Source organism: Gossypium hirsutum, chromosome D12 (assembly GCF_007990345.1).
Source record: "Gossypium hirsutum isolate 1008001.06 chromosome D12, Gossypium_hirsutum_v2.1, whole genome shotgun sequence".
NCBI classification, from domain to species: domain Eukaryota; kingdom Viridiplantae; phylum Streptophyta; class Magnoliopsida; order Malvales; family Malvaceae; genus Gossypium; species Gossypium hirsutum.
In genome coordinates this window covers 50,935,815-50,962,159 of record NC_053448.1, presented here as the reverse complement: position 1 = coordinate 50,962,159, position 26,345 = coordinate 50,935,815, and the positions used below count along the sequence as shown (strand labels likewise).

Below are 26,345 nucleotides of genomic sequence, written 5' to 3'. Positions count from 1 at the left end.
ATGCCAGAGTCGTAGAACATAAGCTAAATCTATCGATTGCATTAAAAGACTCCAATAGTTGAAAATACATGCTATGAACATTGTTGACAAACTTGTCTGGCAACAATACTCTCCCTACCATCTAAAGCATCTAATCTCTAACACATCGATGTATCTCCCCCACAATTGCATGTAGTAGAGAGGTTGGTTGGACAAGCCTCTCTAACTGCATGAATTTCACCTGATTCACATCTAACTCATTCTCTAGCTTATCTTTAGACAAGATGGTACCTAACAACTGATGACACTTGTACACTGCATCGGCGTTACTAGCTCTAATTATTGTCTATCCACCGATTAGAAGGTTGGTTATTAAAGCAACACATTTTAGCATTATAGCTGCTTCCCCGCATGGAAAATGGAATGTATGTGTTTTCAGTCTCTATCTTTCTAACAAGGCGACAAACAACTACAGTATCATAGTGAACTTCATCATCGTAGATGTTGCATATAAGCTAACCGTCTCTAATACATTTATTGGCCTTTGAGAGTTTTAAATTATGTTGAGCATGAACAATTTATCTTTTAGCTATTAAAAAAACCAAAAAAAATAATATGACCAAAAGCAAAATCTTAAAAATATTTTTGCAAAAAATACAAAATTAAAAAATAATTGAATTGGAATTTTTATCACGGTGATGGCATAGTTTGCAATGTGTTCAACGAGTCTTTTTGGAGGGTTTGAGAGTTTAATAGGATTTTGGGTAAGAAGAAAAGAGAAATGGGTGGAATATTTATAAATTGGACATTGACATCTACAATTACTGACTTCTAATACATTAAATAGTTTAGTTGAGACAACAAGCAAATAAAATCCCCTATTCAAACTTCACTACGAACTCAACACATATAGGTGTTGAGGTACTATTGATTGTACTTTTCAATACTTCCCTATCGATATCCACAGGTATTAAAGTAGTTTTAAAAGAATGTATTTTGCAAAATAACTTACCTTTTAATAGATAGTAAAAATGCAATATTCTAATAAAAAACCCTTTTCGTAATTTAATACTGTGAGTGTATATATATAAACTCTTTTCATTTCCTAAATCATAACATATTTAGCATATTTTATAGCAAGGATTCGATTTAGAAGAAAAAAAAAAGGTATTCCTCTAATATTTTAATTATTTTCATATGCAAAGGTATTATAAATTTATATAATTTTTTTTACAAATTAAGCAATTCATTTTACAAAAAATTCCACATGCTTGTATATTTATGTTATGTTAATTTTATTTTTCATAACTTGAGATTCACAATATTTTCTGTCATATTTTAGTTCATTTTATAGTTTACATAATTTTATCACTAAATTAATATTTTTATTATAAATTCATATATTTAAATTTTGAATCATGTATCTATGTACTATCACGTTTAAAAAATTATTCAAATTTGAATGTTGAAGCATAACAAATGAATATATTCTAATTCTAATTTATTCCAAAAATCTAAACAGAAAAAAAAATTATATGAATTTGTCAACATCAAAATGAGCAAATCCCCGTCTCCCTCTATTTGGATTTCTATCACTAAAGGGGTAAATATTAATAACTAATTTAACTTTTTTTTCTTATATTTTATAATTAAATTTTTATTTTTTAATCTAGTACAATATTTTTAATTAATAATTATAATTATTTTTAAATAAATTATAAAATTTTTAACTTTTTTTTATTTTTAAATGTGAATTTTTAATAATATGATGGTGGGTTGAATTCATACTTTTATATGCATGAGGATAGATATGAATTATAGATGATAGCTACTGTACTTAAATTGAAACTTAAAATAAATTATGATATAGAAATTAAAAAAGAAATGTAAAGCTAACTATAACTATAGGTATAGATATTATTTGATAATTACGATTGGATTAGAAGTTGAATCAAGATAAAAATGTTACTAATCAAGTAAGAACAATGATTTCACCATTGACCATAAGCTCTGTAGATCAAATTATAATTTTCCAGCCGACATCAAGTCAGAAGTTTTGATTATTGGAGCATCTTTTTTGCACAATTGTAATGAACATTCTAGAAAAACTAATTAAATTACGTATTATTATTCTTTTCGTATATAATAAAAGAAAATTACACGTAGGAATATTTTATGCATGGCGTCATTTCGCTATACCACGGGCCCACTCAAATAAAATATAAGTGAAATTTAAAAATATTAAATATTAGAATATTAATGCAATTTTCATTAATAATTTTCATTGAAAAAAGAGAGAGTAAAAAGGAGAAGTATATATAGAGGACTGCTGAGCTAACCCTTCGTCGCCTTTCTTTATTTATTTTATAATAATAAAAAGGAAAATAAAATCTTCTCCTTCGGATCAATTGGTTTATAATTAATTGAGAGAGGAGAAATTAGATAAAGAAAAATGGTTCTCTGATAAAAATTTCCGTTTGTTTCCTGAGCAAATCTCGGGAAGGAATACCCTTTTTTTCCCCCTGTTGTTAACTCGTTGTGATTGTGAAGCTTTCTTTAAGAGAATCCTAGTTAACTCGACGCGTTTACCCGGAAAGTAAGAAATCTCTTTTTGTTCCCTTTTTTTTTCTTTGTTTTCTATTTAGGTTCATTTTTTTCTTGTTTTTTTCTTTAATTTTGTTTAGATTTGTGTCTAGTAATTACATGTCAAAGGAAAATTATTGTTTGATTGCCAAGATATGTTGAAGCTTTTTATCGTTGTCATGGTTACGGATCTTGGGTTAGGATTGATTTCTCTTGGGTGTTAATTAGATTTGTGTTTTTAGCTTATTTCCATGGCAATTTTAACTTTTTATGCTTAGATTCTCTTGGATTTTCTATGCTTAGTTTCATATTTAATGGTTGTGATTTGCTGAATCAGTGTCCAGAGCAGAATTTAAAAGCAATAGTGTGCTTTATGCCCCGTATGATTTTTTTTTAACTATTGCGTAATCTGTAAGCAAATAAAAATATCAACGTTTATGATTGGTGTGCGAATTGATGTTTCCCAGCGATTAGAGCTTGAGATTCCTAGTTGGAAGAGTTTAATTCGAACCATGCGATGTTAACTAGAGCTTATGGGATTGAAAACAGTCTCTTCCTGTTGTGTAGCTCGTGACTTGGCGGGTCTTTGCATGCACCTCAAAGTAAATATTGAGATTTGAATGTCAATTTACATGTGAAGCTATAGAACTGATGTTCTAAACTCGGTTTAGTTGTAGAAGTCCGGTTTTCATCTAATTCGTTTGCTGTTTATGCTAAAGAACTGTGGCCTTTTTTATCATTTATTTTGTGCATCTTTGTATTGATTTGGATTGGCTTCCTTTAAATTTACAGGAGGTGAAGATGTCAACTCCTGCAAGGAAGAGATTGATGAGGGATTTTAAGAGGTTGCAGCAAGATCCTCCTGCAGGAATTAGTGGTGCACCTCAAGATAACAACATTATGCTTTGGAATGCTGTTATATTTGGGTATATTATGAAATAAGACTAGAGAATCTTTATGTACTTGCTTTTTAGATTAAAGTTCTATTAAATTGTGCTAATGTCTTTACTTGATGGATTTGCAGACCTGATGACACCCCATGGGATGGAGGTAAAGTAAATTCTGGTGTTTTGGTTTGAAGCATCAATTTTTCTATGTTTGTTTAGTTGATTTGTTTGACCTTCTCTTTAGAAGGTTGCTATGCTCAATATATGTTGATGTAATCTATTCAAAATTTCTGAGCGGTTTTTTGAATGATGGATTTGTTTTCTAAAACGGAGTAAGTTTTGGCCCGAAGATGAAGAGAGCTTCTGAGAATTGTATGAACTGGTACTTAATGCAAAAAGCTGAAGGTTAGATTTGTTCAATGGGGAGTGACATTGTTAATGGGCCTGTAGACTTATTTTTCATGTCAGTAGTAAAGCAGAAGCGGAACAATCTTTCATGGACTAGAACCTTGTGAAATCTTCGAATTCAATGACCCTAAGATTATTGTTAAGGATGTTGACGGCCATACAACCCCTTCATTTTAAACTTTCTAACCAGGATGGAAAGTAGTCATACTTATTTCTGTTGTGAGTTTTAGTTTGAATGGTAGTTCAGGATTATTTAAGCTATTGCTTTGGGTTTTTTTTATCATATAATGTAGGGAAACTGCTAACAACTATAAAGTAATGTCTATTTTGATATTTTTTATTCTTTCAGGTACGTTTAAGCTGACTCTTCAGTTTACGGAGGATTATCCAAATAAACCACCAACTGTTCGTTTTGTATCCCGAATGTTCCATCCAAATAGTAAGCCTCTAGACTAATCCTATTCCCTTTAGCTATATCCACATTTTCAGTTTACATTTTCTTTTATTCTTGCATGCCATGCAACTTAGAATTTTTTATTGTAAGCTTTGACTTTTTTCATATTTATGCTAGATAAACTTATACTTTCTTGCATTATAGGTGTAATAGATAGGGTGAGACTATAGCGTTTGTGCTTATGTCACTCATCATACTATGATCTTTTAACTATACTTGTGAACGAGTAGATCTAATACCGAGAAAGTGATGGATACTTGTGGTTGCTGAATTGGTATACCCCCTACTCCAAAAACCGGTTCTCAAGGAGAACTGCATGTAGCATTTGTTTATGAATCTCCAAATAGGAGCTAATATTTAGGAAACACAAGGACATCATTTGTTAGTTGTTTGTGTTATAAGCACCCGGCCATCCATGCAACCGAAGCTTTAAAGCCGATGTTGACTTGGCAAATTTACAAGTTCAGATTTAGTTCTGGTTCTCTTGGTTGATATCTATATTATATCTTCTTTGTTATTAATAGGTTTTATCTCTGCTTTTATATAATTGTTAGGCAACCGTTTTAGGCTTTCTTGATCTGATCCCTATTTATCCTTTAAATTTGTTAGTTTATGCTGATGGTAGCATCTGTTTGGACATTCTACAAAATCAGTGGAGTCCAATTTATGATGTAGCTGCAATACTGACATCTATTCAGGTATGACATCGTTTCTTTAGGCTTTCATTTGTGGCTATCTAAGGATAAAATATCATTTTTTCCAATTCAAGCTGTTATGTTATCTGCTTCAAAACCACCTGCCTCATGTAGTAAACTTCCATATGAAAAATGTGGAAGTGAAAACACCAGTTACCTTTGCAAAGCTCTACAGACAACCATTTTTTATTAGATCTTTCATTGTAATGAGCATATATATATTTATCCCATCAGTCATTCAAGTGGACTCAGACCTTTAATACTTTCATCCATCATATAGGATAAGGTTTAAGCTTTGTCCTGGTGTGTGTTTACACACGTAGAGCATATAGAAATTGGGCTTCAGGATAAACAGTTGGCAGATAACTTCTTCCCTTCTTAAACATGTTGGTGCTTCTAAATGGGAAACCTTGGTTCTAATCCAGATAGGTTGTTATGGAGCTGTGGCATTGATGAATTTAACATGCATACCACTTATGGTCCTCTCTCTCTCTATGCATCGTTGTTTAAGCTCCTCTAATTTTGTCTATGCAGTCATTGCTTTGTGATCCAAATCCTAATTCCCCTGCAAATTCTGAAGCTGCTCGGATGTTTAGTGAGAACAAGCGCGAATACAATAGGAGAGTACGTGAGATAGTCGAGCAGAGTTGGACTGCTGATTGATCTCTCATGTTGGATTTCCATAGTCAGAACAAAGCGTGGATACATTAGGAGAGCATGTGAGACTGTCAAGCATAGTTGGACTGCTGATTGATAGCTCAACGTTTGGTTTGGTTTCTATGGAACGTCAAAAATAGTCCAATGTCCTGTCTAAATAACATTGAACACCGCAAATGTGTTGCAAACTACTTTGTCTTTATTATGTTGTTTGTGTTAAGAAAATGAACGCTGTTCCTTGGGCAGCATATTTCATCTAGTACTCCAAGCATAAATAAACCCTAAGTCCCAAGTAAATCAAACTTGAAACTTCCATTGGGAAGCTTCTTGGTGATGATTTGTGTAAATACTAAGTTTATTTTTGCTACAGTTATTAAAACTATACTGCTATATAATGAATTATGGCTCTTAAAATACAAGAGGAAAAGGAAATAATGCATGTGAATGCAATCCAAGTACTGTAGACTTTCTCCTGTTTCATATACCATAAATAACAGGGGAATATTGCACTGCCAATTTGTCCGTAAGATGACAATCAAACAATATATTATCGGTCTTTAAATCGTTCCCATAAATGCCAGGCGCAATCGCCAATTTCCCATAATTGCTTACCATAAAATTATACAATATATTATCTCCATCCACTAACAGCTTTAATTAACAATTAAAGCCATCCATTTGGCCCATCTCCATAATAATAACCATCCATGTTAGAATTCAACAAAAATTATCAATTACTTGAAACAGAAGTAATAAAATAACTTTCAATCGAAAAAAAAGAAGCAAATCATAACAAAAGATCAGTAGTCTTCCATTTATATGTTTTCCAATAACTACAATATGTTTACCTTGAATGAACAAATAAACAAATAATAGGAATTACTTGAAACACAAGTAATAAAAAATAACCAAAACCGATTCATAGTAAAAACTGGTGCAAGTATTAACATTTTTTTTTCAAGGAGTACAGTATATGTTGACGAACAAGAAACAAGAGAAAGCAAATCCGAAGCTCCAAAACTCTTTCACGTTGGCAACTCGAACCGGCAAAGAGGACAATAATGGCTTTGTTTCAACCACTTCTCGATGCAACCACTGTGAAACATATGAGAACAAGGCATTTGAGAAGCGGATGAACCGACCTTGATTTCCTCTAAACATATAGTGCAACTTTCAGCTTCCACTCGCCTTTTTTTGGTACTTTGTTGAACATCTTGACGTTGATCTCTGTCTTCAACTCGAACCCTTTTCAGCATTTTCTTAACCGATGTTTCATTCGCTGGAACCATGGTATTGTTGGTCAGTAATGCAGATTCCGCCAAAGCCCTTCTTAGCAAAGCTCTATCGTCGACTAAGTGACGCGTAACTATTTCCCATAACTTCGCACGTACAGGCAACACTTGACGACCCATGTTGGAACCCCACTTTGAGATTCGAAGTCCGTGTCGGATAATCTTATCAATGACAACGTCAAAAGTAAGAGATGTGGGGCCGATTGGGAATCTTCTCAACATGGCACCAAGGATTTGGTAAGCCTGATCCTGGTTTCTCAAAACTTGGAGGTCGAAACGACGAGATTCTTGACGGAAGTGGGTGTCGGATACAGTGACGAGTCGATCAGTTAAGCAGCGATGGTGGCGGGTTATAAGATTGAAGGAGATGGTTACTTCGATTTGAACGCATTGGGGAATGGGGTACAGACGTTTTGACCTAGTACGGGGTTGATAAACATCATTGTACAGGCCATCACGCTGATGCGAAAAGGACGAGGAATAGGAAGCCATGGGAGAAACTTTAGGAAGAAGCTATGTTTTTGAAGATTGGAAGTATCACTAGTAATTGTATTTATAGAACTATGAGAATGGCGGTGTAGTGAAACAAGGGATTGGACGATCGAGATTTATACTAATATCTTCATTAATATATGCTTATCAGGTCTCTTGTCTTAACTAAATAACTAAAAAAAACATATAATAATAAATTTTTTTTTTAAAATTTAACCTACTTGGCATTTGAACAAACATAAAAGGATTACCCTCGTAATTTTATTGGTTATCATTAATCTTTAATCATACATAATCAACTCTTTTAGTCATCCAAATCAAATTAAAAATGAATTTCTCCAAATTTAGTAACTAGGGTTTTACTATCAAAATTATATCTATTTACGTGAACTTTTTTTTATTGTTACTTTAAATATGAATAAAAATAATTTAATTTTAACATATTTTGATTTAATTTATTTCAATAATGTTATTTTTTAAGGCTTAATATAACATTTGGTACTTGAACTTGACACTTTTTTCTAATTTGATACCTAAACTTGACACTTCTTCTTAAGTTGGTACTTAAACTTTTTGGGGTCCAATCTGGTACCTGAACTTGACTCTTTTTTCTAATTTGGTACCTAATCTTTTTTTTGTTCAATTTGGCACTTGTCAAACGTTTTACAAATTACTCCAATATACTAACAATATTTTTTTTATGAAGTAGCAAAATAACCAATGTATTACCGGCATGTGACAAATGATATGATATTTTTTTTATATGTTCAATTACTTTTAGTTTTATTTAATTAATTAATTATTTTATTAATTGAAAATAATGAATTTATTTTAATTTGGGGTTTTAAAAAATCTTTTTTTCTCATTTAATATTAATTCGTTAAGCATAACACAATACCTATTTTTTTAACATGAATTTCCTGTAACACTGACAATATTTTTGTAGCATAAATTTTTTTTAACACCGTTAGTGTTTTGCATAATTTTTAGTAAATTTAGGTACTAAATTGAACCTAAAACAAAACTTAGGTATCAAATTAGGAAAAAATGTCAAGTCCAAGTACCAAATTGGGCCTAAAAAAAGTTTAGCTACAAAATTTAAAAAAATGTCAAGGTATTCTTTTTTTTTTTAACAAATTAAGGGAGAGGAAATTAAATACAAACCTGCATGGGAAGCAAAAAAATTTTCAGGGAGAATAAAGCAGAATTTAATTACATGATTTTTTTTGAGAGTTTAGCTTATAGTTTTATATTTTTAAAAAGATTAATTTTACTATTACATACAATTTTTTATTTTAAGGTGGCGACCGGTCAAGGCTTATGCCGCGCTGCAGGCCTGGTCATTGAAGTATAAAGGAGCCTTGTTTTGTTGGTCATTAATGTTACTTTTATTACTTAATACTTATTAATCAAAATTGTTATTCTTAATTGTATTTAATGTTTTGGTTTAATTTACATTTTTTCAAGGTATTTAGAATTGGTCCATTCAATTTGATTAAATATGTCATTAAAAAATCATAATAATTAAAAATAATAAAAAAATCTAATTCAACTGTTCAACCAATCCGTACCCGTTGTTGGATCAACTGATCCAATATCTTTCCTCGACCCCATACCTTGATTGGTACCCGATTCAATCCGGTTCAAATATTTCATTATTGACTTTCTTTAAAAAATAAAAATAAAACTCTCCATTTATATAAAAAAAATATTTGGCACACTCAATAAAACTTTTAAACTTCACAAATAATATTAGGGGTTGAGAAGTGTCATATAAAGATATAATAAATTATTAAAAATATATATTTAAAAGAAATACGCATAGCAACTTTTTAATATTACTTGCGAAATAAAAAAAAATCAACCTACCAATTATTCACCACTTATATAATTCCATTTTACTTTTTAAAACATAATTTTGATTTTAACATTAAAATTACCTTTATATAATTTGATGTTACAATTTTATAATCGAAATGATGTTTCAATTTTATTAAAATTTACAAGTATTTGTAAAAAAATTTTATAAAAATACTAACTAAAATATTAATATTTTTAATGATATTGACATGATAGTTTATGTGTATTTGTCTTATTATCATATCAATAATATCTTTTAAAAAATGAAAGTACTCAAAAAATTATAAAAATTCAGAAAATTGGTATGAAGTTTGCATGGATTATCATGCGAAAGTTGGAAATGTAGGTGACAAAAGAAGATAGGGAGCATATTTCCTGATCAGCAAATCAAGTTGCTGATTTCATTGCCATTGACAACAGCTTTCCATGATTGGGTTAGCTCAAGGGGTCACATGCAAAGTTTCTTTAAAAAATATTTTTATTATTTAAATTGAATTTAGACTAAACCAAACTGAGTTTAGATTAGATGAATTATTCAATCCTCGAATAAATTTAACCACCACCTTATCACAATAATAATGATATCAATCGAATTAATTTTTAATCGATTTTATTTTATAATTTAATTATCATTTGTTATATTAATTTATATTTTATAAGCTCTAAAAGATTTAAATTATACTTATTTCATTAATATATAGAAGTGTTATGGATGTTTCTTATTTTTTTTAGTGGAATAATTATAAAACAAGAGTTGAATTTAGACTTGCTCATAGGTCGAGCCACTTTTCAAAGTCCGAAAATCTGTTAAAAAAATGGTTTGGATAAAAGTATGAGGTCCGAAAAAATATACTGAGCCTTGGACAATTTTTTTTTTTGCTTAAGCCCGGCCTGAATATATTATGTTATAAAAATTAATTATATTAATTATATATGTTAAATAATTATATATATTTATATTAAATCACTAACCCAATAACAATTAAATTCATTACCCAAAACCTAAAAGAACTTACCCATCTAAATAATTCAACCCAAAATATAAAATTTTAAAATTATATTTAATACAATAAAATATTTATGGTAGTTTTTTTAAATATAATAAAATATTTATTATATTTATGGTAGTGTTTTTAATATAAATACTTTTTAATGCATTCTTAATGTATTAGAAAAGTTTCATTTTAAGGTTTTTTTTAGTATATTTAGTGTACTATATTTTTAAAAAAATTATTTTTAATAAAAATTAATCTAAAAAAATCAAATATGGACAAGCGGGTCAAACTTAGGTTTAATTTTTAAAATTGAACCAGACTTGAACAAAAAGTGAACCGATTTTTTACCAACTCAAATTTGAAAATTTGATCTAATTTAATCCATGAGCACCTCTAGTTGAATTCTAGTTTGTCACCTAGAATAAAAACATAAAAACTTACTCCAAAATAAATAGAAATAAAAACATTTTATTAATATTTTAGTCATAGATATATATCACATATATCTAGTGTAAATTATATATGTCATATCAGTGCTGTCAAATTTCTATAAATATTTGATAAGAAAATATTTTTTTTTGTTTTAAACAACACAAATAAAATTTCTTTTGTATAAAAAATTAATTAATTATAATGAAACGAAAATTAGTAATAAAATCAAACATCAAAATAATTATTCCTCAACGGACAGATTTCAAATTACAAGTCTTGCTTCTAAACCAGATTAATTAATTGAATTCACAATTCGCTCAAATAGATGAACAGAGCAAGATCCAACAACAAGAATTGGTTTAATGTGCAGAAGCAGTGGCTGTCTTCTTAAAATCAATTTTGTCGACCTTAACTTCACCATCGATGAGTTCATACACATATACCACAACACGCAAGCCATCGATGTCCATGAGCACAAAGCTCGGGTTAACATCGTAGGTGAAACTACTATATGCACCAGTGGCCGAGCCTGGATTTATGACGACACCACCCTCATGCTTGTATGCTTTGAACTGATGAGTGTGACCAGTTACAAGGATATCCACGTCCAATTGCCTTTGTACCATTGCTAGTGAATCCAAATCCCCCCATGGAATGACCTGTACAAAGTTCAAAAGCCAGGAACAATCAATGATTGCTAACTGGTGTCATAACCATAGGGGCATATATTTATGATAAATCGGGCTGCAACTAAAAGCTTGCTATCAAACAATTTGAAATACTTCCAAGAATGCAGCCCAGCTTAAAGCTTTTATGTCTCTGGAAATCTACCATCTAGCACCAGAGAAGTGTATTTAAAGCTAGTTAGGAGAAGCTCCCGCATTTGAGTGACCATGAAGCACCGGGATTCCACATTTTCTCTTTGCTAAGACAGGACTTAGAAGTCGGTTGGTTAAGCATGTAAACTACACATTATAGAACAAAGTTGAGACATGTCAATGACACGGTAAAATAGCTTCACACTATAAGTCCCCTCAATCCCAAACATTATTCCTGCATCCAACATGAAATGGTATCAACAAAGGAACAATGAAAAGCTCTCCACAGTTTCGTCCCATTGCCAATCCATTGACCAAAACTGATTGCGTGTACAATATTGAGGTCCACGAAAGTAAAACTTAGCAATGCAAGATGTTTGTAAATGTAAAAAGCTTGGGACCCAAATATATTATCTATGGCCACTACACATACAGAAAATAAGGAACTAAATACATCACATGTTTCTGTAATGCAAAACAAAAACCTTAATTAGGACGTCATTTGATAGCAATTATTTTTACGCTCAGATTGAGGGTATTTGAAAGTAAACAAACAGGATGGTAGAAACCTGATGCCCATGGCATATCCCAAGCTTGAATTGACCAATTGTCAGTGTTTTGTTCTCTGGATAACGGGAATCTTCATCATATTCACCTCGAGTAATATGCAGATCAGGACACAGAGTCTTGAAGTAATCATGAACTTCCTGGTCATAAAATCCATGTAAAAGAATAACTTTACTTGCAGTCTAAGGCACTTGTGAGAAAGGAAATACAAGGGAAACATTATAACCAATCTACAATACTACAAAGCAAACATATTGTTTTGAGACATCCTGAAAGCAGGTAAAGTACAAGTCAACCCTCATACAAAAGGGAAAAGTGATGCCAAATCAATTAGAAAAAAAAGATACAAAAATACAACAGAGTTTATGAAATTATTTCTGGTAGACTTGAAGAAATCACACAAAATGTCGATGATGCATATAGACTATCATTTTCAATTACAACGACCATGTAGCATAACAAGTTTCGAGCCACATATTCAAGATGCCTTTGCAGTTCAGTAACTAGACAAGGCCACTAGCGTCTGGTGTTACTAATAAAATGTTCATTACATATCTATAAAAGATAGAACTACGGCTAAACATATAAACAACAATCTGCATAAAAGCACAAAAGCACAATTGATGGTACACATCGGAAAATTATAGTAGTTAATCTAAATGTATCACCACCCCTAACTCAGCCCTCAACATAGACATCATTTGTTAGGACTGGAAACAACATAAATATGTTCTTTGTAGAAACTTGTCTTCTGTAACACCCCAATATAGCATAAAAAACATTAGAAAATCTTTTCAAAAAAAGTATCAATACCATAATTAGATAGAACCAAAAGAAATACTTAATCTCATAAACATAAAAAAGAGAGAGTGAAGTTGATTACTTTGATACAGAGATTGCCAGTGCAAATGATGTGCTGAATCTTGCCAGGAACAAGCATGGACTTGAACTTTGGAGGCAGATCAGGTGCCCTGTGAGGAATATGAAGGTCTCCTATTGCTAAAACTAACACCATACTTCTATCAGCAAGAAGTCAATAACGTCAATAGCTTTCCTTAATTCTACACAAAGAAAGGGGGGGGGGGGAGTCCCTTTTCTCTCTCAGTACTCAATCATCTTCGAGAATCTGCATAAACCCAGATCATTTATCTGCAATTTCTTGATAAAAACAAGACTACCCATATGCAAAAATTAGAATTTTGGACATGGGAATTATCAGCTTTTAAACCCAGAAATAGTCCAACATATTACAAATATCAATTTAACAAACAGGAGAAAAGTGGAAGATCATAAAGAAATTCTAAAGGAAGGATCGTTATTTACCCATAAAATGAAAGAAGAAGAGACCATTAGCGCCAACTTTTAAGTCAATAAACAAATCCAGACTGATTCCTCCAACTCCGTCGCCGTTAAAACTAAAACCTGGAAATATCTTTCCATTAATTTATTTTATTTTTACTTTGTAGCACAATTTTGAATTGGTTAAAATATACTCTAAGTCCCTGTACACTTTATACATTTTGAATTTAGTTCCTCTTACTTTTATTTTTCAAAATTTAATCCTTTTATTTTTCAGATTTAAAAATTCAATTTTCGTTAGAATTCTTCTATTAATTCAGTGACATTTTGAAATAAAATAATACAATAATGATCTTGAATTTAACAAAAAAATTTAACAGTGTTAAAAATAAGACTTACATTTTTTATCAAGAAATTGAAGGAACTAAATTCAATGAGGTAGCATTCAGGAACTAGAATTTCAAATTTTAGATTTGGATTTCAAAAATTGTGTAAATTAAATAGTAAACTATTTAAAACAAAACATTCAGATCCTAGAATTTGTTTGATGCCTATTTGGTGATGATTTTAAATTTCTTAAAATATTTTTGGATTTGACAAGTTCATGTTTTTATATTTCTTTAATATATATTAGGGTAAACTACACCTAAGATCACTAAAGTATTAGTAAATTTATGTTTTGGTCACTCAACTTCAAAAAGTTACAAAATATCACTGAACTATTCAAAAGCTTTCATTTAAGTCATTGAACTATTCGATAGGTTTTATTGAAGTCACTGGTTGTTAAGTTTTTTTCTTTTAAAGAAAAAGTCCGGCTAGTGAGATCCAAGCGACAACTTGACGATCAGTACAATGGATCAGTACCCATCGAATAGAAAAACATAACTTAGATCTAAGCTGATCTGACGATCAGTGTGGGAGACCAAATAAGAAAGTTATTTGGATTTTGGTTTGCAGATTCTTGACTTTCGAAGCCGTTTCATGAAAAAAAATAAACAGTAGAAAAGAAGAGTAATGAGAGCATTTGATTGATGCAAGCAATGCAAACAAAGAAAGCAATACATCAACGATTGTAACAGTGACTTAAATAAAGCTTTCAATCAATTCAGTGACTTTTTGAAGTTAAATGACCAAAACATAAACATACTAATAATTTAGTGACTTATATTGAATATCAACTAATTTGTCTCTTATATGTAATTCATTGATATTATTTTCATGTTTTCAAAAAGAGAAGAATATAAAAGTAAAATGTAGGAAGGATAGAAAAATTTAGAGTGTATTTTAATCAATTAAACTGCTGCTCTTATCTTGCACTTATGAATTAATAACAATTTTTTTGGAAGAATATAATGAACAATAGTTTAATTCATAAATTACTGTAATTAACTAGTTTTCTTGTAGTATTTTAGAATTTACTAATTTAGAATGTTTGCATTGTAATTGTATTGTTTAGATAAATAATTATTGAAATTTTATAAGTTAAAAAATTAATTATAACGATAATTATACTCAAAATAATTATTATAAAAATTATAAATGGTTTTAATAGTATAAAATCTAAAAAAGCATATTAAAATTAAATAAAAATTATGTTTTGAAAAAAAAAATTGATTACTCAAATCCCCTCCAAAAAATTCTTACAAACTTTAATCAGAATGAAACTCATTTTTCCAGGAATTATCACTAAAATTAATTTAATTAAAATAATAAATCAAAGTAGGCTATGCTACAGAAAGAACATTTCATCATCAAAATCAAAAGTGAGATACATAGTTTCCCCAGAAAAGTGTGGACAAGAAAGTAGGCTATATTACATACGACAAATAAATTCTATTTGTTGAGCATATTATTCAATCATCCAAATGTATTTCCGTGAAGAGATCACAAATGTTGATTCATGATGGAAGGGAAGGAGGTTGATTCAAGCCCTAAGCCTCTGCGCATTGAAATTCATATTCACACCACAGATAAATGATGGGTTCCATTATAGTGTTTCATAAATACAATGATAGAATTCATAGAATGGAAGGTTATGATTAATATGCATCATAGAGATGAAGGTTGCTATTACACTGACCACAAACTCTAAACAAAAGGTGTGCTATGCAGAACTGCATAAAAAAAAAAATACTACACGCTCAAAAAATTGCTTTCTAAGCAACCAAAAAGATATAAATACATCTAGAAAATTTACAGATGGAATCTCAATGTACCCGCGGAGATTGTCTGTGAGATGGTAATGGAGATGCACTGGGTGTTAGATGCATAGGCGATCGACGGTGTCGCATTGGGGATTTCCGAACAGGAAGTGGAACAGCATGCTGTTCTGCTTGACTGTGTTTGGATGCAGTTTTGGGGGCTTCTAGCTGCTCCAGTGCTGCCAAAACTTCTGACATTCGAGGCCTGAGTTTAGCTTCACTATTTAGGCACTGTAAAGCAAGGGTAGCTGCCGTAAAAGCACCTTTCTGGGGGTACTGGCCGCCCAACTTTGTGTCCATGATTCGGAATAATTTTCTTTTGTCACCCAAATATGGTTTTGCCCAGTCTACTAGACTCTGCTCCACGCCAACTTTTGTTTTATCAACAGCACGCCGTCCAGACAGTAGTTCAAGCAAAACAACTCCAAAGCTGTACACATCGCTCTTAGCCGTCAATCGACCTGTTCAACAATGGAAGCTTTCATTATATGTAACTTCCGACAACATATGAAAGATAGAACCCAGGAAATAGTTGCTTTGCCCAAGTATCCTACGTTTGGACCAAAGGCATTGCATATAAAAGACAGAACAGGCTAATATCTGGTTCATATAATACGTTTAGATGCTTTCATGGCAACTATCTGGTTCATTTTTCCCCTCTAATAAAGATGAAATATAGAAACCCAGAGGTGTAAGAACGAAACAGGACAGAAAATTATCAGAATTAGTTGCAGATAAAGAATCATGAGTTTTTCAGTTCAACCAGACAATTTTCCTTGTCAGTAACTTAAAGCGTTCTTTCTTAACAAACAATGTAAAGTAGGTACCTTCTTGGTTTATTATAAGAACTAATTTTCTTCGGCAACAATTATCTCTGATAGCTAATTAAGATAACAAAGAATATATCGGCAGGCTTCATATACAAGTATTAATATGGGATTTCACTAAAACTCATACCTGTGGCGACATATTCAGGTGCTGCATAGCCTTGAGTTCCCATAACCTGAGTCGATACATGAGTCCTATCGCCAGTAGGCCCTGCCTTGGCCAATCCGAAATCAGAAAGTTTTGCATTGAATTCCTACATCCGATGGATTATTATCATCAAAAACTTGGTAGTACATACAATTTAGATATAATATTGAAAGGCACAAAATTATTCTTTTTCTTTACTCAGCATACCGCATCTAGTAGAATATTAGAAGCTTTGAAATCACGATATATGACTTGGGACTTCAAATCATGAAGGAAAGAGAGCCCTCTAGCGGCACCGATGGCGACCTTAAGCCTCACTGCCCAAGAGAGTGGCTGCGGCCCTCCTGTTTAGCAAGACATAGCATCAAAGGTTAAAAAATACTTAATAGTTCCAAAAAAATGTGGATACCCCATTGTTTGGTAGTTTAAGACACAATAGTGCATAGGAAGCAGCCTTTTACAGGCTCGTGATAGTCATGTGGCTTTGTCTGTTGGGTATAATGCATGCTGTCAAAACCTTGTGAAAAATCCCAGACAAACATGAAGGAAATAATACACATATAATTAAAGTCAAAGCGAAGCAGAATAAGCCAATCAACTCCACTTTGTGTCATTAAGGAAAGCCCACCTCGCCTAGGACCTCTAGTTTATTGACTTTTCTTGCTTATGATCTATTTAAGCCTACATGGATGCATATTTAGAACAAAAACAATTATATTCTAGCCTATGGAAAAGTAGTTCCAACTTCCAAGCTTTTCCATTGCTAAAGAACTAGAAAGATGGTCCTCAACATGACATTCATAACTTAAAAAGTAGTATAACTTAAAATGGTAAAAATGGACAATTAGTATTAGAAAAGAAAATTCATCCGACATGTTCACAAAGACATGGGTGACAAGGAAGGATGCTAACCCTGTGTTTTATCACCACAGAAAAGGAGGAAAGAAAATTTGAGAATCTAATTATGACAACTTGAGCTGACCAATACATGTAACAGCAGCAGAGTACTTGCATTCTCCTTGAAACTAAAATATAAAAAAGTAAAAGTTTGGAATTCCCTTTGCAAGTTTCATAGCAACCTCTTGAGGGTAAGGGTTATTTCCAGAGCACAAGAACATATAATGCCATGGAATTGGATTCCAAAAGCCATTCTTATCAATTCAGGGACCTATTACTTTTAAAAAGATGATTCTCCAGAAAAATTCAAAGATGTGATACTTACTTCTAAAAAGATGGTTCTCCAAGCTTCCTTTAGGCATGAACTCGTAGACCAAAAGACGGTTCTCACCCTCTGAACAATATCCGATTAGCTTAACTAGATTTGGATGATGAAGTTGCCCGAGATAATCAACTTCAGTCTGAAATCAATTGACTATCACTAATAGGGCACAAACACAAACAAAAACAGGGAGAGGAAAAGCAGAAGCAATAAAAAGATAAAAGAACTCGTAAAAATGAAACCTACCAGCCACTCTTTGTGGCCTTGAAATCCTTCGGGTTTAAGCTTCTTGACAGCAATAACCATTCCTGAGCCAGGCCTTGCAGCAGCTAATGTGTTTTCATCAATCCATCCTTTAAAGACATAACCAAAGCCACCTTCACCAAGAAGACTGTCGGGACGAAAGTTTCTGGTGGCATTCTTCAACTCATTGAACGAGAAAGGTTTCAAATTGGGGGATGCCAATATTTCTCCTTCAGTCCTTGGTGTTGGAAGACATCCATTAATACTACTTGTATCACTGAAAGATGGAAGAGTCAAGCTTGAAGGAGCTGAAGATCGACTGGTTTTGCTAGAAATTCTTGAGCCTCCTGATGCTGAAAAGCAAAACAAGTTCCTTAGGTCCAGTTGTTAAATAGATTACATAGCACAGTATCAAATGCAAGAGGAATTCAAACTTAAACTTATCTAACATCTATGGTCTTCCCATGAGGTTATGCATCCTGAAACCACCCAAATCAGTAGATTCTTTCATTCATGTAGCATTTAGTATGAGAAAATGCATTATTGTATTTCCATATATACCTTTCCCTTAATTCTTTGAAGCAAACTCCTTTTAAGTCTGACTTATAACAGATGATAAAACAACTAAGGGATTAAATATAAATCTGCTGATCCTCACTACTCGTGATGGCGAAGAAACAATTGTAGGATTAATCGAACAAATTTGTCTCAATTGAGATTTGCAACAATCATTAGTTATAAAATCACAGATTATGCAAGGGTCATAGCACTCCAAGCAAGCACCACCCTTTCCTATGCATACCATTTCGTATTCCCTTCAAAATATAAATTTGTAGATGTTTTCCCCCCAGAAGAATCTTGCGTATTCAAGTATATATGAACACACCGAACATTACAACAGAAGCCTGCAACTCATGCCTAAACTTTTCTTCAAGTTCGCACACTGAAACTCGTTTTGATTGAAAAAGGGCACTATCCAAAATCAAATAATAGTTTCAAGTGAACAGGATCTATTCCCCCACAAAGCTCAAACTCAAGAAATTGAAGAAATATCAAGAACCAGGGTTATGAATATCAGAAAGTATAAAATGAATGTAATTTCTAGGTATACTCTTTCAGAAAGCTAAAAATAAACCTTACGAAACCCCCAAAAAGAAAGTCAAATCCGACATAAAAGTTTAAACCTTTATAGCTAAAAGACCATAACAAATGAAAAAAAAAAGAAGCAATAATCGACCAAAACAAAAAAATACCCATGGAAAGAAAGAAATGATTACCAGAAGTTGGTTGGGGGCTTTGGGTAGAATCGACTCTAGTGGAAGAAAAAAAGCAGTTGCCCATCAGAGAGAAACTAATGCTTCAACAAGAAAAAATAGTTTTCTCTTCTTTGTTCACTATTCTTTTATAAGAGATAAAAGTTTTACAATTCAACAAGGCAGGTAATTTCTAAGATCCTAAACAGAAGAAAGGAAACTGGAAAACGGCTCTCTCTCGTATTTGGAAATTGTTTCTCTTACATGGACCTTTGGGTTGGGTTGGTTCGGCCGGTCTAGCTACGGAGGTTCAGGAACTAAATTCTTATAGAAGAAACTGAAGTTGGGTGGTCATTTTTCTCGTCTTTGGGGAGGTTTTTTTGGATGTGCCGAACGAAACACGACAAACGCGTGGGAAGTGTCGAGAGGGGCAAAGGGGACACTTGGCGTGGCGTTAGCTATGACGTAAGCACCCTCCCCCGAAAACAAAGGCAAATCAAACCATGCCAACTCTCACTAAGCTTGGTTTGGGTGGCAAGCAAAAGCATGACCTCCTTTTTCTCTACATGTGATATAAATCCACCTATCTTGTAATGTTGCGTCCACCAAATCACGTCTCTCTTGAATCTTATTTCTTCTCAATTATGAATGATCAAAAAATGATATTATTAAAATTAAGTGATTCGAATTATTATTTAAATAAAATATATTGGTAAAATAAAATAAAAGTAAAATTCATGTAATATTTCTTTTATTTTATTTTAGAATAATGTTTTTTAAATCTTATTAAGCTCTATCTATTTCATATTTATTAGAATAAGGTGTTTCAATCTTACTATACTCCTATTAGAATATGGTTTTACAAGTCTATAAATAGACATAATCTACTCCTCTTGTAACAATTCAAATTCGACATAGTGAATCATCTTCTCCTCTTCCCGTAATTTTTTTCCAAAAGGATTTCCACGTAAAATCTGTGTGTTCTTTATTTTTCTCTCTCTTTTTCTTTGTGATAAATTGTCATTACTGATATTCTATTTTCAAAAAATTGGTATCAGAGCTTCCGGGTTGTTCAGCTCAATCATGGTAATGGCATCTTTGAAGTATGAAATTTTGTTGTTGGATCGCAACACCAGATTGGTATTGTGGCAGATAAAGGTGCAGACAGTTCTTGCACAGATGGACTTAGAGGAAGCCCTGCTAGGGGTAGATAAGATGCCTTCAACATTGACGGAGGAAGAGAAGAAGCACAAGGATCGAAAGGCCTTAGCACAGTTACATTTGCATTTGTCTAATGAAATTTTACAGGATGTGATGAAGGAGAAGACCGTCACTGGATTATGGAAAATGTTGGAACAAATATGTATGTCGAAAACTCTAACTAGCAAGCTGCATATGAAGCAGCGTCTTTATGCTCATCGTTTGGAGGAAGGTGCTTCTGTGTATGAACACTTAACAGTATTTAAAGAAATTCTCTCAAACTTGGAGGCCATAGAGGTTTAGTATGATAAGAAAGATCTAGAGTTGATTCTACTTTGTTCGTTGCCCCCGTCTTATTCAACCTTTAGAGATACAATTTTATATAGCCGTGAGTCTCTCACAGTTGATGAGGTTTATGATTCTTTAACCTCGTATGATAAGATGAAGCATCTTATGGTTAAAATCGACTCTTAGGGAGAGGGTCTCATTATTCGTGAAAGACAAGACCGAAAAATTAATGATGATCGTAAAAGGACACAGGAACAGAATACTCGCGGTAAATCTAAGGGTAGATCGAAGTCTTCAAACAGAGGTAAAACTTGTAACTTCTGTGAGAAGAAAGGGCACATTAAATCTGAGTGCTATAAGCTACAGAACAAGATCAAAAGAGAGGCTGCGAATCAAAATGGAAAACAATCAGAAAATTCTGGTAAAGCTGATGTTGTAAAAGACTACAGCGATGGTGAACTTTTAGTCGCTTCTGTCAACAATTCTAAAGTGAGCAAGAAGTGAATCATTAATTTCGGTTGCACCTTCCACATGAGTCCCTATCGAGATTGATTTACAACTTACGAAACAGTGTCCGAAGGTGTTGTTTTGATGAGAAATAATACTTCATATAGAATTGTAGGTGTTGGAACAATTAAATTAAGATGTTTGATGGAGTTGTCAAAACACTTAGTGACGCACGACATGTTCCAGAATTGAAAAGAAATTTAATTTCGTTGAGTACTCTTGATTTAAAAGGGTACAAATACACAGCTGAAAGTGGGGTTTTGAATATTTCCAATGATTCTCTCGTTGTGATGAAAAAGCAGAGAAAGACTGCCAAGTTATATGTTTTGTAGGGTTCTACTGTTACTAGTGATGCAGCTGTTGCATCCTCTTCCTTATTAGATGATGATATTACTAAACTTTGGCATATACGCCTAGGGCACATGAGTGAGAATGACATGGAAGAATTGAGCAAAATAGGACTTCTTGATGGGTAAGGAATTTGCAAACTGAAGTTCTGTGAGCACTGCATTTTTGGGAAGCAAAAGAGAGTTCAATTCACCAGAGGAATCTATAACACGAAGAAAACGTTGGAGTATATTCATTCTGATCTGTGAGGGCCATCCAGAGTGCCTTCGAGAGGCGGAGCTAATTATATGCTAACTTTTATTGATGATTTTTTTCAGAAAAGTGTGGGCATTTTTCCTAAAGTAGAAAAGCGATGTGTTTTTCGTATTTATGTCTTGGAAAACTATGATTGAAAATTAGACGAGAAAACAAATAAAATACCTCCGTACAGACAATGGCTTAGAGTTCTGTTCTGATGAGTTTAATAAACTGTGCAAGTCAGAAGGGATCGTGAGACACTTGACAGTTCGTCATACTCCACAGCAAAACGGCATTGCAAAATGAATGAACAGAACGATCATGGAGAAGGTTTGATGTATGTTGTCAAATGCCAACTTACTAAAGTCGTTTTGGGCTGAAACAACCTTTACTGCATTTTTTTGATCAATCGATCTCCATCTGTTGCCATTGAGGAAAAAACTCCATAAGAGGTATGATCTGGTAATCCTGCTGACTGTTTTGATTTAAAGATCTTTGGTTGTCTTACGTATACTCATGTTGATAATGGAAAATTGGAACCGAGATCCATTAAATGTGTTTTTCTTGGTTATAAAGCTAGTGTAAAATGGTATAAGTTATGGTGTCCTGAAAATAAAAAAGTTGTGATTAGCAGAGATGTTGTTTTTGATGAAACTGCTATGCTACCTAACTTATCTCTTAAAGACTCTTCCAATAAAGAAAATCAAAAGAAGGTGGAGCATTAGATTAATCTAGAATCTACAACAGAGACAACTCCTCAAGCCAGTACAAAAATTCAAAATAGAGTTACTTTTTCACCATAATACTCTATCGCCAAAAACAGAACTAGAACAAAAATTAAACCTCCAAAGAAGTATGACAAGGCTGATCTAGTTGCTTATGCTTTAAATGTGGCTGAAGATATAGATACAAACCAAGAGTCATCTAATTATTTTGATGCGTTTAGCTGTGAAGACTTAGAAAAGTGGATGTTTGCTGTGCAAGAAGAGATGAAATCATTCCACAAAAACAAAACATGGGATCTTGTGAAACTTCCTAAAGCTAAAAAGGTTGTTCGTTATAAATGGGTGTTTAAAAAGAAAAAAAGGGACTCCAAGAGTTGAAGAACCCAGATATAAAGCAAGGCTTGTTGCAAAGGGTTACAGTCAAATTCCAAGAGTGGATTTCACAGATATGTTCTCCCCAATTGTGAAGCATAAATCAATTCGATCTTTGCTTGGTAGTGTGGCCATGCATGATTTGGAGCTTGAGCAATTAGATGTGCATTTTTACATGGAGAACTTGATGATGATATTTACATACAACAACCAGAGTGTTTTACAATCTCAGAAAAAGAAGACTATGTTTATTTGCAGAAAAAGTCCCTTTACGGTTTGAGACAGTCACCAAGACAGTGGTACAAGAGATTTGATTCCTTTATGACTTCTCATGATTTCAAAAGAAGTAACTTTGACAGTTGTGTTTACTTTAAGAAAAACAGTGGTGGTTCTTTTGTGTATCTACTCCTTTATGTTGATGACATGTTGATAGCAACGAAAGATAAATGAGAGATAAGAAAGGTCAACACCCAACTAAATGAATAATTTGAGATGAAAGATTTGGGACCAGCAAAGAAGATATTTGGTATAGAGATTCTCAGAGATAGAAAAGAAAGTAAATTGTACCTAAGTCAGAAGGGGCACGTTTAGAAAGTTCTTTGCAGATTCAATATGCAAAATGCTAAGCCTGTTAGTACTCCTTTAGCAGTCCATTTCAAACTTTCATCGGCTTTGTCTCCACAATCAGATGATGAGATTGAGTACATGTCACATGTTCCATACTCTAGTGCACTGGGATCTCTCATGTATGCTATGGTTTGTTCACGTCCAGATTTATCATATGCAGTCAGTGCAATTAGCAGATACATAACGAATCCGGGTAGAGAACATTGGAAAGCAGTTCAGTGGATTTTAAGATACTTACGAGGTATTACTAATGTTTGCTTGCTTACAGTTTGGAAGAACCAGAGATGGAGTCATTGAGTATATTGATGCTGATTTTGCTAGAGACCTTGATAGAAGATCTCTCACAGGTTATATCTTTACAATCGAAAGTTGTGCAATCAGTTGGAAAGCCACTTTGCAAAATACAGTTGCTTTGTCTACCACTGAAGCTGAGTGCATGGCGATTACTGAGGCTTGTAAAGAAGTCATTTGGTTGAAGGGGCTCTTTAGTGAACTCCATGAAAACCTTCAAACCAGTACAGTATTTTGTGACAGTCAGAGTGCCATCTTCCTTACAAAAGATCAAATGTTTCATGAGAGAATAAAACACATTGATGTTCGATATCATTTTGTTTGTGATATTATTGCTCGTGGTGATATTGTTGTGAGCAAAATTAGTACTCATGAAAATCCTATAGATATGATGACTAGGTCGCTTCCTATAACCAAGTTTGAGTATTTCTTAGATTTGTTTGTTGTTCATTGTTGAAGTTAAACCTTTAAGGGGTTTTATGGAAGAGGTGGAGAATTTGTTCGTTGAGAGTTTGTGATGAATAACTTGTTCATTGAGAATTTTGTGTCAATGTGGAAGAATTAAGTGACCCGAATCCTTATTTAAAAAAAATACATTGGTACAATAAAATAAAAGTAAAATCCATATAGAACTACACTTCTTTTATTTTATTTTAGAATGAGGTTTTTTAAACCTTATTAAGCTACATCTATTTGATATTGATTAGAATAAGGTGTTTCAATCTTACTACACTCCTATTAGAATATAGTTTTACAAGCCTATAAATAGACATAGTATGCCCCTCTTATAACAATTCGAATTCGACATAGTGAATTATCTTCTCCTCTTCCCGTGGTTTTTTTCTCGAAAGGGTTTCCACGTAAAATCTGTATGTTATTTATTTTTATCTCTCTTTTTCTTTGTGATAAATTATCATTACCGACGTTCTATTTTTAACAGATATATTGTTAATTTTTAGAATTACACACAACAGTATATTAAATAGTTCTTTTTTAATGTTATCTCATTTATCTTTGACTTTCTTTTGCCTTATTAGAACAAAATTAGTTCTACTATGCATACTTATTTTACTAATAAAAAGATTTACTCGCCATCCAAATTGAATTTTTAATTAAGAGTCAAAATCAATTTTTAAATTGGAATGGAAGAGGAAGACAAACGAGGCATGTCAATTGTCAAACATATAATTATTCATCCCCAACCAAAACATTAGTTTTAATGTGTTCAAATTTTGGTAATGCTCTTTTTTTTTTTTATGTTTGTACCTAAGATTTACAAAACTTTCAAACTTATTAATAATAACTTTTTTATGTTTGTTTTATAAAAAATAATTTCACAATTAACTTGATTTTTATATAAAAATTAATTTGAGTAATAAAAATAAAAATATTAATTTTAAAAACTTTAAAATATTGATATCAAATATTATAAATTTTAATATTATTAAACATACATATTTAAATTTTTAATAATATAATAAATTGTTAATATGATTTATTATTTTAATAAATCATTTAATATTGCAGCTTTGTTTTAATAATAAATTTTAACATTAATAATTTTAAATTTTAAATTTTAAATAATATTCTTAATATTTTATTGAAAAATATTTAATAATAAATAATTTATACTATAAAATATGAAAATTTTAATAGTACAAATATGAGTATTTTGCTTAAATCATACTTAACTTTGTTTATCCCTTTCAGCTCTAATGTGTCACAATCCACTCTCATATATGTAATATATGTAATTTCAAATTAAATTGTAATTAGACATTAAGTTTACATAATATATTAATTATTATAAAATACAATTTTATTATAAAATTAAATTAAATTGTCAAAAGAAAATGTTTCTTCTATAATATTTATGTTTTTATACCATATGATGTGTTTGTTTTACTAAAAACAATTTTTAAAAATGATTTCAGGAAAATTTGTAAAAAAGAAAAAATATTTTACGCACAATCATCTAAATATCAGAAAATATTTTACTAAAAATCAATGCATTTTCAAAAAATTATTTTCAATAAAACAAACATAATTTAAATATAAATAGCAGCACGAATGGACAAAAAATACTCTCACCATTTGAATATAGTTAAATTGTTTGGTAAAAATTAAAAACAAAAGAGATGGTAAGATTAGTTAGCGAAATCATAACAATGAAATTAAAATTAACCGTGAGATATGTGTTTAGATAGAGGATTCATTTTCATTCTCTCAAACGATACATTCCCCCTTTCCTAATGGTCATGTTCACATTCTAACTCCTTCAAAGGATATGTCCCTACTCCCTCCAATGATAAATTCTCACTTTCTCAAGTAATAAGTTATTAGTCCCTCAATAACCCTAAAAATCACATTCTCAATATCGTCGATCCAATTTCATGGACGAGGTTTAGGCCCCTTGTAAGCTTTTCTCAACTTTTTGACAA

The 26,345-nt window shown here is 32.0% G+C and overlaps 4 protein-coding genes across 5 annotated transcripts; 1 reads left to right on the top strand and 3 right to left on the bottom strand.

Annotated features, from left to right (window-relative positions):
• The first annotated feature begins 2,577 nt into the window (after nucleotides 1-2,577).
• LOC107946416 (ubiquitin-conjugating enzyme E2 2) lies at nucleotides 2,578-5,922 on the top strand. The gene is made up of 6 exons (XM_016880724.2): nucleotides 2,578-3,164; nucleotides 3,355-3,488; nucleotides 3,587-3,612; nucleotides 4,207-4,296; nucleotides 4,921-5,009; nucleotides 5,541-5,922. Exons 1-6 carry the CDS (start codon nucleotides 3,096-3,098, stop codon nucleotides 5,667-5,669), a joined length of 537 nt encoding a protein of 178 aa, XP_016736213.1. The 5' UTR covers nucleotides 2,578-3,095; the 3' UTR covers nucleotides 5,670-5,922.
• Nucleotides 5,882-7,537, bottom strand: LOC121224197 (uncharacterized). Its single transcript, XM_041107012.1, has one exon. The coding sequence runs from the start codon at nucleotides 7,445-7,447 to the stop codon at nucleotides 6,689-6,691; it is 759 nt and encodes a 252-aa protein (XP_040962946.1). The 5' UTR covers nucleotides 7,448-7,537; the 3' UTR covers nucleotides 5,882-6,688.
• A 3,417-nt stretch (nucleotides 7,538-10,954) lies between these two features.
• LOC107946415 (vacuolar protein sorting-associated protein 29) lies at nucleotides 10,955-13,579 on the bottom strand. Of its 2 annotated transcripts, none has more exons than XM_016880722.2 (4): nucleotides 13,443-13,579; nucleotides 13,003-13,245; nucleotides 12,122-12,259; nucleotides 10,955-11,393 (listed from the first exon to the last, which is right to left on the bottom strand). In XM_016880722.2, the coding sequence occupies exons 2-4, from the start codon at nucleotides 13,132-13,134 to the stop codon at nucleotides 11,094-11,096; spliced, it is 570 nt and encodes a 189-aa protein (XP_016736211.1). In that variant the 5' UTR covers nucleotides 13,135-13,245; nucleotides 13,443-13,579; the 3' UTR covers nucleotides 10,955-11,093. The 2 variants fall into 2 exon arrangements, with proteins under 2 accessions (XP_016736211.1, XP_040962945.1); XM_041107011.1 differs by having other exon boundaries at nucleotides 13,003-13,293; nucleotides 13,443-13,547.
• Nucleotides 13,580-15,389: 1,810 nt separating this feature from the next.
• On the bottom strand, nucleotides 15,390-19,890 carry LOC107946414 (probable serine/threonine-protein kinase PBL3). Its single transcript, XM_016880721.2, has 6 exons — nucleotides 19,334-19,890; nucleotides 18,060-18,409; nucleotides 17,817-17,952; nucleotides 16,802-16,938; nucleotides 16,577-16,700; nucleotides 15,390-16,080 (listed from the first exon to the last, which is right to left on the bottom strand). The coding sequence occupies exons 1-6, from the start codon at nucleotides 19,395-19,397 to the stop codon at nucleotides 15,626-15,628; spliced, it is 1,266 nt and encodes a 421-aa protein (XP_016736210.1). The 5' UTR covers nucleotides 19,398-19,890; the 3' UTR covers nucleotides 15,390-15,625.
• Nucleotides 19,891-26,345: the final 6,455 nt, after the last annotated feature.

Coding starts and splice junctions, on each gene's coding strand:
- LOC107946415 (XM_016880722.2), bottom strand. CDS start 13,134: ATGGTGTTAGTTTTAGCAATAGGAGACCTTCATATTCCTCACAGGGCA. Junction 12,260..13,002: donor CTGGCAATCTCTGTATCAAA/GTAATCAACTTC, acceptor TTTTATGACCAG/GAAGTTCATGATTACTTCAA. Junction 11,394..12,121: donor GGATATGCCATGGGCATCAG/GTTTCTACCATC, acceptor AACTTTGTACAG/GTCATTCCATGGGGGGATTT.
- LOC107946416 (XM_016880724.2), top strand. CDS start 3,096: ATGGGATTGAAAACAGTCTCTTCCTGTTGTGTAGCTCGTGACTTGGCG. Junction 3,489..3,586: donor TGGAATGCTGTTATATTTGG/GTATATTATGAA, acceptor ATGGATTTGCAG/ACCTGATGACACCCCATGGG. Junction 3,613..4,206: donor TGACACCCCATGGGATGGAG/GTAAAGTAAATT, acceptor TTATTCTTTCAG/GTACGTTTAAGCTGACTCTT.
- LOC107946414 (XM_016880721.2), bottom strand. CDS start 19,397: ATGGGCAACTGCTTTTTTTCTTCCACTAGAGTCGATTCTACCCAAAGC. Junction 17,953..18,059: donor AAGGCCACAAAGAGTGGCTG/GTAGGTTTCATT, acceptor AATTGATTTCAG/ACTGAAGTTGATTATCTCGG. Junction 16,939..17,816: donor GGAGAACCATCTTTTTAGAA/GTAAGTATCACA, acceptor CTTGCTAAACAG/GAGGGCCGCAGCCACTCTCT.
- LOC121224197 (XM_041107012.1), bottom strand. CDS start 7,447: ATGGCTTCCTATTCCTCGTCCTTTTCGCATCAGCGTGATGGCCTGTAC.